The sequence below is a fragment of the Abramis brama genome (assembly GCF_963993115.1).
Source record: "Abramis brama genome assembly, chromosome: 17".
NCBI lineage: Eukaryota > Metazoa > Chordata > Actinopteri > Cypriniformes > Leuciscidae > Abramis > Abramis brama.
The window spans coordinates 1,127,501-1,140,207 of NC_139979.1; the positions used below are offsets into that span (position 1 = coordinate 1,127,501).

General features: G+C 35.3%; 1 protein-coding gene across 1 annotated transcript in view; it reads right to left on the reverse strand.

Moving 5' to 3' along the window:
• csmd3a (CUB and Sushi multiple domains 3a) overlaps positions 1-12,707 on the reverse strand; it is a 332,667-nt gene that overhangs the window by 210,868 nt on the left and 109,092 nt on the right. Inside the window, exons 17-18 of the mRNA XM_084089625.1 lie at positions 11,860-12,047; positions 10,604-10,792 (exon numbers count right to left, since the gene is read on the reverse strand). Of these exons, the coding sequence (XP_083945751.1) occupies positions 10,604-10,792; positions 11,860-12,047 (377 nt within the window). The remainder of the gene's footprint in view (positions 1-10,603; positions 10,793-11,859; positions 12,048-12,707) is intronic.

Consider the following 12,707-nt stretch of genomic DNA (forward strand, 5'->3'; position numbering starts at 1 on the left):
GTTCAGCTCAGGGAATTCACTAACCTTCACCGCGAGTAAAAATACCACTGAAAGGTTAATGAGAGTAACGAGAAATCCCTTTGAGCTACTTTACACCTGCCGTTCTCTCCAGGAAAGGTCACAATCACTTTACTGTGTCCATGAAAGTTCAAAGTGCACGACAAATAAAGTTATCGTCTTCTAAAAGAATTGATTCTGAACTGCTGAAACGAGTCAGTAATTCCAGTCTCACTTCCTGTTACAATGTAACTTATTTGCATAATGCCAGCCTCTGGTCTTGATTGGATGAACAGCGTCTCTTGGCCCCGCCCTCAAACACTGTAGTGTATCTGAGACTGGAAGAGTTTGGTTCGTGTTGTTCGTGTCGAGAAGACGCTGTTTTCTGCTGACAAGGTAAAACCCACGCCATCGTTACTGTTCGTATCACTGTGATCAAGAGTTGAGATTCAGATATGATAATGAGCGTTTGGTTTCTGACCAATCACAGCAGACTGGGCCATCTGACCAATCACAGCAGAGCAGCTCTCAGAGAGGCGGAGTTTAGAGAGACTGAGTCTTCAAACGAACCATTTCAGACTCTTCAAGAAATTAAGTGATGCTGCGATGTATATTATGAGAAAATTAAAGTGTTTTTTTACTTGGATGCATGTAAACCTGTTGTAGGAGACTCCAAAACAACATTATGAACCTTTAAAAGAGCATAATAAGGGAACTTTAAGTTTAAAACTTAGGGCCAGATTTACTAACAGCTTGCACAATTAAGCAATTTGCACAGAAATTTGTGTTCGGAATGGCACGTGAATTGTCACACTGAACTGAATACGACAATTTATGTAAGAATGGTTTTAATAATGATTTCCAAAAATGTATTCTGGTTTGTTTTCGTAATGGCTGGCTCTTTTTATAACCTGGCTAATCAAATTTCACATAAATTTATATAAAATGAACCCATTTTAAAAAAATGCTTGCGTCTGCCGAATGCATAAATGATGCATAAATAATGAAACATTAAAAAGTACTTCATGTTCTTCACATTCTATTCTATTGAATATTTCAGATTTGTGTCCAAAATAAAAGAGTGATTTTGGACACATTTTAAAACATTAACAAAACCATCTGCTATATGTTGTGCTAACACATAGAATGTTGAAGCGAAATTGCAGAACTGTGCATGCATTGGACAGACTCTTGATGATGTATATGTGCAATCGGGGAATCTGAAGCTCATGGCTCATTTCTAATTGTGTTTCTTCTGAACACAATCTGTCAATTGAAGAGCGACTCAAAGTGTCTCAAGAAAGCGAAAGCTGCGATAGGCTGGTGGCATTATCTTGGCAGGGCTTAAGCTATTGATTGGGGCAAATATAGATCTTGAGTAATGGTCAAACCAAAGAAATAACATTTACGTCTCATGCTAAGACTCGACTGTGAAAACTAGCAACAGCAAAAGACAACAACATGAGATGGAACAGAAAATCATTTTAAAATTGAGCTTACATTCGCAAACATTTTAAGTGCTTGTATTCCAATACACATACTCTTACACTGTGTCCTAACCCGACACGATGCAATTACAGAGACAAGCAATTTGTGTCCACACCAGACACGCGACAAAATCAATCACAAACCACAGCCAAGAAGAGAGTGTGGGCGGAGTCTCTCTGCAAGGTCACTGCACTCGCAACCAAATCAATCACAAACCACAGCCAATCAGAAGAGAGTGTGGGAGGAGTCTCTCTGCAAGTGCACTGCACTCGCAACCAAATCAATCACAAACCACAGCCAATCAGAAGAGAGTGTGGGCGGAGTCTCTCTGCAAGCTCACTGCACTCATAACCAAATCAATCACAAACCACAGCCAATCAGAAGAGAGTGTGGGCGGAGTCTCTCTGCAAGCTCACTGCACTCACAACCAAATCAATCACAAACCACAGCCAATCAGAAGAGTGTGTGGGCGGAGTCTCTCTGCAAGCTCACTGCACTCGCAACCAAATCAATCACAAACCACAGCCAATCAGAAGAGTGTGTGGGCGGAGTCTCTCTGCAAGCTCACTGCACTCACAACCAAATCAATCACAAATCACAGCCAATCAGAAGAGAGTGTGGGCGGAGTCTCTGCAAGCTCACTGCACTCGCAACCAAATCAATCACAAACCACAGCCAATCAGAAGAGAGTGTGGGCGGAGTCTCTCTGCAAGCTCACTGCACTCACAACCAAATCAATCACAAATCACAGCCAATCAGAAGAGAGTGTGGGCGAAGTCTCTCTGCAAGCTCACTGCACTCGCAACCAAATCAATCACAAACCACAGCCAATCAGAAGAGTGTGTGGGCGGAGCCTCTCTGCAAACAAAATGCAGGAATTCAAATCACACTAGACCATAGACAAAAAAAAGCTTTTCTTAAAAAAACAAAACAAAAAACAGGGGAAAAACACCCAAGCCATCCGCTATAATCAGTCACTCTTGCAGATGAAAGCCTGGCATGGGATAATTAATTCAAGTGCAGAGAGGAAGTGATGAAAACGTTGGCGTTCATTCAATTTTAGTTTCACGTCATACTTTCCACAGGCTTATTTTGATCGCTAAAAATGCACATTACTTCCTCCTCCTCGATTAACATAAAATCATCCATTGTGCTTGAGTTAAGCAGACGACCTGTTTCAGTCCCTTTTTTCAGGGCTAAATGGTTGTTAAGGGCTTTGTTGCAATGCATAAGGGAACTCTCAAGTCATTAAGGGAAAATGCTTAACAACAGCCTTAAAGGTGACATATTATGCCCCTTTTCACAAGATATAATATAAATCTATGGTGTCCCCAGAATGTGTCTGTGAAATTTCAGTTCATAATTCCCCCCAGATCATTTATTACAGCTTGTCAAATTTGCCTCTTTTTGGGTCTGAGCAAAAACACGCCGTTTGTGTGTGTGTCCCTTTAAATGCAAATGAGCTTTAGCTCCGCCTTCAGAAGAGGGCGGAGCCTTTACACGAGCTTCAGAAACTCCAGCAATAACAGAACAGGCCAATCTCACTCATCCAGAATCCCAGAATCACCAGGAGCGAGTGCAGCCTTACGGAGAGACTCAGGAAGAGCTTCTGAATGTTAGTGGAGACATTTCTGTAGTTGTTGTGGAGTTACACTGATCATCTCATCATCATGTTTAACTTCTCCACAAGTGTCCACAGTTCCTGAGGTCTTTATTAGACAGCGGTGACATGTTCTGGTCAATAGTGTTCAGTGCTCGTCTGTGCTCAACCACAGAACAGCTTCAGGCTTTGCTGGATCTTCATCATTGCGTTAGAACTGGTCTCTGTTGTCGCTTGTGGAACCAAATGTCGGCTGGTGTGTGTAAACGTGCAGATTAAGGGCCGGTAATATTATAATAAGATCCTCTTCATACGTCAGAAGGAGAGCGAAATCTGATCGGCTTATTTTATAACACGCTTGCAGAGAAAGGCTCACCAGAACACAGTTACTGGGTTTCACTTTACACGTTCTCTGTGTTGGTAGAAGCACCGATTACAGCACTGACACACGGAGAAAGTCAGATTTTTATGATATGTCCCCTTTGATGTTTAAGTGGCCCCTAGGTTTATTCTTGCACCGCGTGTTTCACTAAAGTTACCCTTAACCTTATAACTTAGCGTTTTCTTAACTAAAGGGCTTTCATGCAACTTCAGAATTCAAGGAATGAATGCATATTTCCTCAGCGACTTCACCTTTAATGATAATGAATGTCAGCGTCACTCCCTGTGAGACGATGAAAGAGTCTAACGCCTCGGGCTCAACATCTGCCTAAATCTCTTTCTTTCTTTCTTCCCTCTGGCACTGTGAAGTACCCAAAATATTACGTCCACATTCAGTTCATTCAGAATGACATGGATTCATTAAAATTTAATATGCCAAATGGGCCAGACATGCGATGAGTGTTCTTTTGGAAATAAGAACATTTTACCCGAAGGTTAAAGTCAACAGAATGGACGGTAACACTTAATTTCAATAAATTATTAGAGTATTAGAGTATCAGTTTCATGCTGAAAGTGAACTAGATGTCTTGAGTCCTGAGCACTAGTCAGCAAACTAAACATTTTCAAGGGGTTCTTCTGGTTCATAATTAACATTTTAGCTGATCATTATGTCTAATTGAATAGACGGAGACGCTTGTCAGTTCTCATAGTGCCAAAGCTGCTCATGAAAAATACAAAACTTTGAGAACTTAGTCACAGACTTTTTAAGAACAGAACATTCTGTAACACTTCAGCCTCTATAAATAATGTATATGGATGGGAATGTAATGTATTCATTCTTTTGACACAATAGACAATAATAGGCGCTACATGTATAAACTAAACAAAAACACTATAATTTTTTGCCAACATATATTTTATTTGATTGCATTTTATTTATTGCATTGCATTGATAATTGCATTTATTACATTTTTTGTTAATAATACTTGTTTACTCCAGTAGTAATATAAAATTAAGTACATTTATTTTATTTTGCATTAAAGGTAAACGTACAGTTTCAGAACTTATTTAATTTAATTTTATTGTTTATATATACAGTGAGGAAAATAAGTATTTGAACACCCTGCTATTTTGCAAGTTCTCCCACTTGGAAATCATGGAGGGGTCTGAAATTGTCATCGTAGGTGCATGTCCACTGTGAGAGACATAATCTAAAAAAAAATCCAGAAATCACAATGTATGATTTTTTAACTATTTATTTGTATGATACAGCTGCAAATAAGTATTTGAACACCTGTCTATCAGCTAGAATTCTGACCCTCAAAGACCTGTTAGTCTGCCTTTAAAATGTCCACCTCCACTCCATTTATTATCCTAAATTAGATGCACCTGTTTGAGGTCGTTAGCTGCATAAAGACACCTGTCCACCCCATACAATCAGTAAGAATCCAACTACTAACATGGCCAAAGACCAAAGAGCTGTCCAAAGACACTAGAGACAAAATTGTACACCTCCACAAGGCTGGAAAGGGCTACGGGGAAATTGCCAAGCAGCTTGGTGAAAAAAGGTCCACTGTTGGAGCAATCATTAGAAAATGGAAGAAGCTAAACATGACTGTCAGTCTCCCTCGGACTGGGGCTCCATGCAAGATCTCACCTCGTGGGGTCTCAATGATCCTAAGAAAGGTGAGAAATCAGCCCAGAACTACACGGGAGGAGCTGGTCAATGACCTGAAAAGAGCTGGGACCACCGTTTCCAAGGTTACTGTTGGTAATACACTAAGACCAGAGCCGTTAAATATGAGAGTTGCGACACGCTTTGATCTCGCCGCCACGCGGTCACGTGGTTCATGTAGCTCTGCATAGTTCCAAACAAATCCGCGTTGCCAATGATTTTAAGCGGGGCAGACAGCAGCAGGTATATTTGCAGCAATTATCGGTAAATATTGACGCATAATGTACATTGATTATTACGGTGACACTTAAATGACTTGCATACAATATCATTTATTTTCTGGAGAGTAGCAGAAACACAGCATTAATAAGTTTTTGTGTTTAATTTTAGAAGGAAATTGGGTGCTCCCATAGCGTAGAATACATTTACACCAACAACCATTTGTAGCAGATTTCTGTAATGATGGAGAGACGGCATTATCGTTAGCAGTGTGGTCAGTTGAAATTAAACTGGAGAAATGGTTAATGAGTGGAATAACTATGTTAACGGGATTCATTTCAGTATACATTTACATGTAAACATACTGTACACAGTACATCGTATGCTATGCATGTATTTGTGTGTGTTCTGATGAATGGTTTGAAAGGATCTAGGGGTACATTAGCCATACTAAAATTAATCCTCCCTTCAATTTGATTCATCCCTGATGAATAAAAGTATTGATTTATTTTATTTTTATTTTCTAAAATAAAATAGAAATTCCTACTGACCCAAACTTTTGAACGGTAGTGTTTAATGTTACAAAAGCTTTCCATTTCAGATAAATGCTGTTCTTTTAAACTTTCTATTCATCAAATAATCCTGAAATAAAAAATGTTAATAACTTTTCTCAACATTAATAATAATAATCATAAATGTTTCTTGAGCATCAAATCATCATATTAGAGTGATTTCTGAAGGATCATGTGACACTGAAGACTGGAGTAATGATGCTGAAAATTCAGCTTTGATCACAGGAATAAATTACACTTTAAATCAAATCAAATCAAGTATATTTGTATAGCGCTTTTCACAATACAGATTGTATCAAAGCAGCTTCACAGTATTAAATTAAAATAAAATAATACAACAAGGTTTGTTTCTAGTGGAATTTATTGATTGATAGAATAACATTAAATATCCCCAAAATATCCCTAATATAACTTTACTATATATTCACATAGAAAACAGATGATTTACATTAATATGTTTCACAATAATACTGTTTTTGTTTTTAAAAATACAAAAACAGTAATATTGTGAAATCAAATAAATGCAACTTTGGTGAGCAGAAGAGTTATTTTAAAAACATTAAAAATCTTACCGATCCAAAACTTTTGACTGGTAGTGTACGTGTACACACACACACACACACACACACACACACACATTGTTCTTGAAACTTTTATGTCAATAAAGCCCTTTGAATTTTATAAAATTTTGTGTTTAATTTTGGAGGGCAGGGGGACTGCTCCCAATAAGGTATAATACATTTACAGTATTTACTGTATATATTTTTCTCGTGCTTCTATGGTCATAATTTCTAATATCCTAATGTTATGTTCTGATAAAATACATTAACATAAACCTGCACAACAAGTGAATATCAGTTAAAACCGCTCAGATTAAGTCAAGAAAGAAGTTGGGTTAACCGTAAAAAATATACAAGGCAACCAATTGCATTCAACAACACATTTAATTATTATATCTTGGGAGAGGGTAGTTAAGTTTTCCTTGAATGCTCTTTCGACTTCCTACGGGGAGAGAAAGATGGCAGAAAGCAGGCCAGAAGAGGAATACAAGTGTTCACAGTAGCATTACATTCTGCCACCGATGCTGTAGGATGATCTGGAGACCTGGTGGTGAATCAGTCAAATGCTTAGCCATACATTGATAACAAGCATTCAAACTACACACTATAAGTAATGCTATAGTTACTTGGATTTTTGGGTGAGTGCATTCCCCTGCCAGAAGCAGAGCGTTTCATAGGCCCATACACATTGAAAGCCTGTGTTTCCTAAACATTTTCATGAGGCTGAGATTACAGAAGTGAGAGTACACACCTACAGTTACGTCCATATCTATTTGGACATTTGTCATTTGTCATTTGACAGTTTCTATAATTATGACTCTGTACTCTTGTACATAATTTGAAATTAAATGAGAACAAAAATGATATATATATATATATATATATATATATATATATATATATATATATATATATACATACATACATACAAACCACTATTGTTATTCAAATGGTTATTCTTACACAACAACATTATGGAAGAAGCTGGATGATTATTTTGCTCATCCAACAAATTATATTTTTATTGCATTATGATACCGTATACAAAACTCAGCCATAAATTCTGCTTTTCTAGAATGTTCAGGATTTTTTTATACTGTCATAGAGGTGTACATTAATTTACATGTTTTAGCATTGAGGTCTTAATTGTGAGGGTGCTACTGTACTTATTTGCTTTATATCCAGATGCATTTCTAATATTCTGACCACGTCATGTATGTAAATAGGGTTAAAAAAAAAAAAAAAAACTCAATACAATGTAGTGCACCATCACATTTAACTACGACCTCAGTATTGAATTTACACATTTCTGACTGGTAGCTAACGTTAGTGAAGTGTTGGTCACGTAAGCTTGCCGCAATTAACTATTCTCTTCCAATAAACATTAACTAAAGTTGCCTACATAAATTACAACTACTTACTAGATTCATGAGAGGACAACTAATGCGATCAAATGTCAAAAATACAGTAATTTCATCAACTTACCAGCGAGCGTACTTTGGAAACACTGAAAATGAATGGGGTTCAGTGCTGGAGCTATCAGTGTTTGGAACTATCGGCTGCTCCACGACACGCGTTACTTCCGCATTCCAAAGTTTCCATGGCAGTCTATGGGAGTGTCGTAACTCTGTTTTTCAACGGCTCTGACTAAGACGTCATGGTTTGAAATCATGCATGGCACGGAAGGTTCCCCTGCTTAAACCAGCACATGTCAAGGCCCGTCTTAAGTTTGCCAATGACCATTTGGATGATCCAGAGGAGTCATGGGAGAAAGTCATGTGGTCAGATGAGACCAAAATAGAACTTTTTGGTCATAATTCCACTAAACGTGTTTGGAGGAAGAAGAATGATGAGTACCATCCCAAGAACACCATCCCTACTGTGAAGCATGGGGGTGGTAGCATCATGCTTTGGGGGTGTTTTTCTGCACATGGGACAGGGCGACTGCACTGTATTAAGGAGAGGATGACCGGGGCCATGTATTGCGAGATTTTGGGGAACAACCTCCTTCCCTCAGTTAGAGCATTGAAGATGGGTCGAGGCTGGGTCTTCCAACATGACAATGACCCGAAGCACACAGCCAGGATAACCAAGGAGTGGCTCTGTAAGAAGCATATCAAGGTTCTGGCGTGGCCTAGCCAGTCTCCAGACCTAAACCCAATAGAGAATCTTTGGAGGGAGCTCAAACTCCGTGTTTCTCAGCGACAGCCCAGAAACCTGACTGATCTAGAGAAGATCTGTGTGGAGGAGTGGGCCAAAATCCCTCCTGCAGTGTGTGCAAACCTGGTGAAAAACTAAACGTTTGACCTCTGTAATTGCAAACAAAGGCTACTGTACCAAATATTAACATTGATTTTCTCAGGTGTTCAAATAATTATTTGCAGCTGTATCATACAAATAAATAGTTAAAAAATCATACATTGTGATTTCTGGATTTTTTTTTTTAGATTATGTCTCTCACAGTGGACATGCACCTACGATGACAATTTCAGACCCCTCCATGATTTCTAAGTGGGAGAACTTGCAAAATAGCAGGGTGTTCAAATACTTATTTTCCTCACTGTGTATATATGTATATATATATATATATATATATATATATATATATATATATATATATATATATATATATATATATATTATTTTTTTTTTTTACATTTTTTTTTTATTTTTTATTGTGCATTAAAGGTAAATGTACTGTTTCGGAAAAAAACAATGCAAACTTACTAAAATTATTTTATTTTATTGAAATGCATTGCATTGCACTGATAATTGTGTTTAAAATTATAAAAAAATTTAATAGTCCTTGTTTACTCTGGCAGCACTATAAAATTAAGTTACATTTATTTTATTTTATTGTGCATTAAAGGTAAACGTACAGTTTCAGAACTTATTTAATTTAATTTTATTGTTTATATATTTATTATATTATATATATATATATATATATATATATATATATATATATTTATTTATTTATTTATTTGTTTGTTTTGTTGTTTATTTTATTTTATTTTATTGTTTATATATTTATTATAATATTTTTATTTTATTTTATTTTATTTTATTGTGCATTAAAGGTAAATGTACAGTTTCGGAAAAAAACAATGAAACTTACTAAAATTATTTTATTTTATCAAAATGCATTGCATTGCACTGATTGCACTGATTGCAATAATTGCACTGATTTAAAATTATTATTTTATTTAATAATCCTCGTTTACTCTGGCAGCACTATAAAATTAAGTATAAAAATTTAAATTAAATTTTATTGTGCATTAAAGGTAAACGTACAGTTTCAGAACTTATTTATTTTTATTTTATTGTTTATATATTTATTATATTATATATATATATATATATATATATATATATATATATATATATATATATATATATATATTTATTTATTTATTTATTTATTTATTTGTTTGTTTTGTTTTGTTTATATTTTATATTTTATATTTTATTTATTTTATTTATTTTATTTATTTATTTTTATTTTGCATTAAAGGTAAATGTACAGTTTCGGAAAAAAAACAACGCAAACTTACTAAAATTATTTTATTTTATTGAAATGCATTGTATTGCACTGATAATTGTGTTTAAAATTATAAAAAAATTATAAAAAATTAATAATCCTTGTTTACTCTGGCAGCACTATAAAATTAAGTAGAAAAAATTTAATTAAATTTTATTGTGCATTTATGTAAACATACAGTTTAAAAAAAATTATGTAAACAATGGAAACTTGATTTTTTTTTTTTATTATTATTTTTTTTTATGGCATCCCATTGATATGTATTTATTATTAATTTATACATGCATAAACTAAACAAAAACAATATAATTTTTTGCCAACATACATTCTAAATGTTCTGAATGAAACTTTAACTACATATTGTCACATGAAGAACCAGTTTCAACAGAAATGGTTTTTATTTAGATCTGATGGTATTTCCTGCTGTGAGAGAAATTGTTTTTTGATGAGATTTGCAGTCTGAATTAAATGTGATGAGAATTATTATACAGGCTCATACAATGAGGCTTTAATTAAAATGCTACAATAGTTGAATGTTTTTTACTGGTCTGATGGAGAGGCCAGCTCACCGTCACATGTGGGCAGAGGGTGGCTCCACCAGTGGTTCTTCTCACACACTAACTGGTCCTCGTGGCTCAGTCTGTATCCGGGCTCGCAGCCAAACCACACCACCGAGCCGATGGCCAAGTCCTGGCCGTAACGGATCCCGTTTACCGGAACACCGGGATCCAGACATGAATGAGTGTCCAGAGTGACGCCTGAAGCACAGAGAATGACAACGAGAGATTATTTGACATCATTTAAAGTTAAAATAATTAGATAAAATAATAGATATTTTTAATAATAGTTAATAAAGTCAATATTTTATCATTTTATTTTATTGTGCATTAAAGGTAAATGTATATGGTTTCAGAAAAAAACAATGCAAACTTACTAAAATGATTTTATTTTTATTTTATTGGAATGCATTGCATTGCACTGATAATTGTGTTTAAAATTATTTAGTTTTTTAATAATCCTTGTTTACTCTGGCAACACTATAAAATTAAGTATAAAAATTAAATAAAATTGTATTGTGCATTAAGGTAAACATACAGTTTCAAAAATAATGTAATGTACACAATGTAAACATACATAAAATTATTTTTATTTTATTTAAATTTATTGCATTGCATTGCATTTGAATTGATTGCATTTGATTGCATTTTATTTTATTGGATTGCATTGATAATTGTATTTATTATTATTGTATTTGTTAGTAATCCTTGTTTACGCCAGTAGCAATATAAAATTAAGTTAAAAAAATTATAATTGTATTGTGCATTAGAGGTAAACATAAAAAAAAGCAATGTAAACTTGCCTTGAATTTATTTTATTGTTTGTATTATATTATATTATATTATATTATATTATATTATATTATATTATATTATATTATATTATATTATATTATATTATATTATATTATATTATTGCAATACATTGCATTGATAACTGTATTTATCATTACTATATTTGTTAATAATACTTGTTTACTCAGGCAGCAATATGAAATTAAATAAAAACTATTTTCGTTTTATTTTATAGCATTTATCGTTGTGAGCAGCAATGCTGCAAACGGTCTGGAAATATGAAAGCAGTTTTTGTCAAATCAATAAAGCACACTAAATCGCAAAAAAAGGGGAAAGAAATGGAGAAAGTGAGACAGAATACTACAAAGAGAAATCCTCAAGCTGTTTGCTTGTGTGCAGAAACAGATACGATTCAGGTTGAAATATCATTTCTCAGGCAAAAGGCACAGGGTTTATAAAGACGGCCGACTCACTTTCATAAAAGAGCTTAAAGCCACTGTTAGAGCGACTGTTATCGGTGGTGAAGAGAAGATACAGGAAGTTTCCGCTGCTGAACAGGAACTGAGGGACTTGGGTGCCATTTAGAGAGGCGATAAGGGGCGAGAGGAGATTAGGCCCGTCGTGAACCTCCAGAAAGTCATAATTGAGTTCGGTCTGGAACCTGCCGGAAATAAAACAGATCAAAGAAAGGAGATTTAAAAAAAAGGACACGGTGAAATGTGTTTCTATCCAGACACACAGACACAAACAGCTCATTACCCACGGCTGACCAACTGTTGCTCATTGACCGCCTCTGTTAATGAGAAGCCACTGTTCACACTGTTTACTGAGGGGATCAAACTGCTTTGTGATGTGTGTGAGTACACACAGATCTGCTGCCGTGAGCTTGATTTCATGGAATGGTTGAGCTAATAATGAAAATGCAGTCATTTATGCATCCTCGTGTTGTTCTGTATATATATATAAATAAATATACTCTATACATATCACACAAAGCAATCATATGATTTCAGAAGACTTAAATTCAAACAAGGCACGTGCACTTTTATGACATCTTTATTTTGTTTTATTTAGTTATTTGTTTTATTTCAATCACAAACCACAGCCAATCAGAAGAGTGTGGGGGCGGAGTCTCTCTGCAAGCTCACTGCACTCACAACCAAATCAATCACAAACCACAGCCAATCAGAAGAGAGTGGGGGCGGAGTCTCTCTGCAAGCTCACTGCACTCACAACCAAATCAATCACAAACCACAGCCAATCAGAAGAGTGTGTGGGCGGAGTCTCTCTGCAAGCTCACTGCACTCACAACCAAATCAAT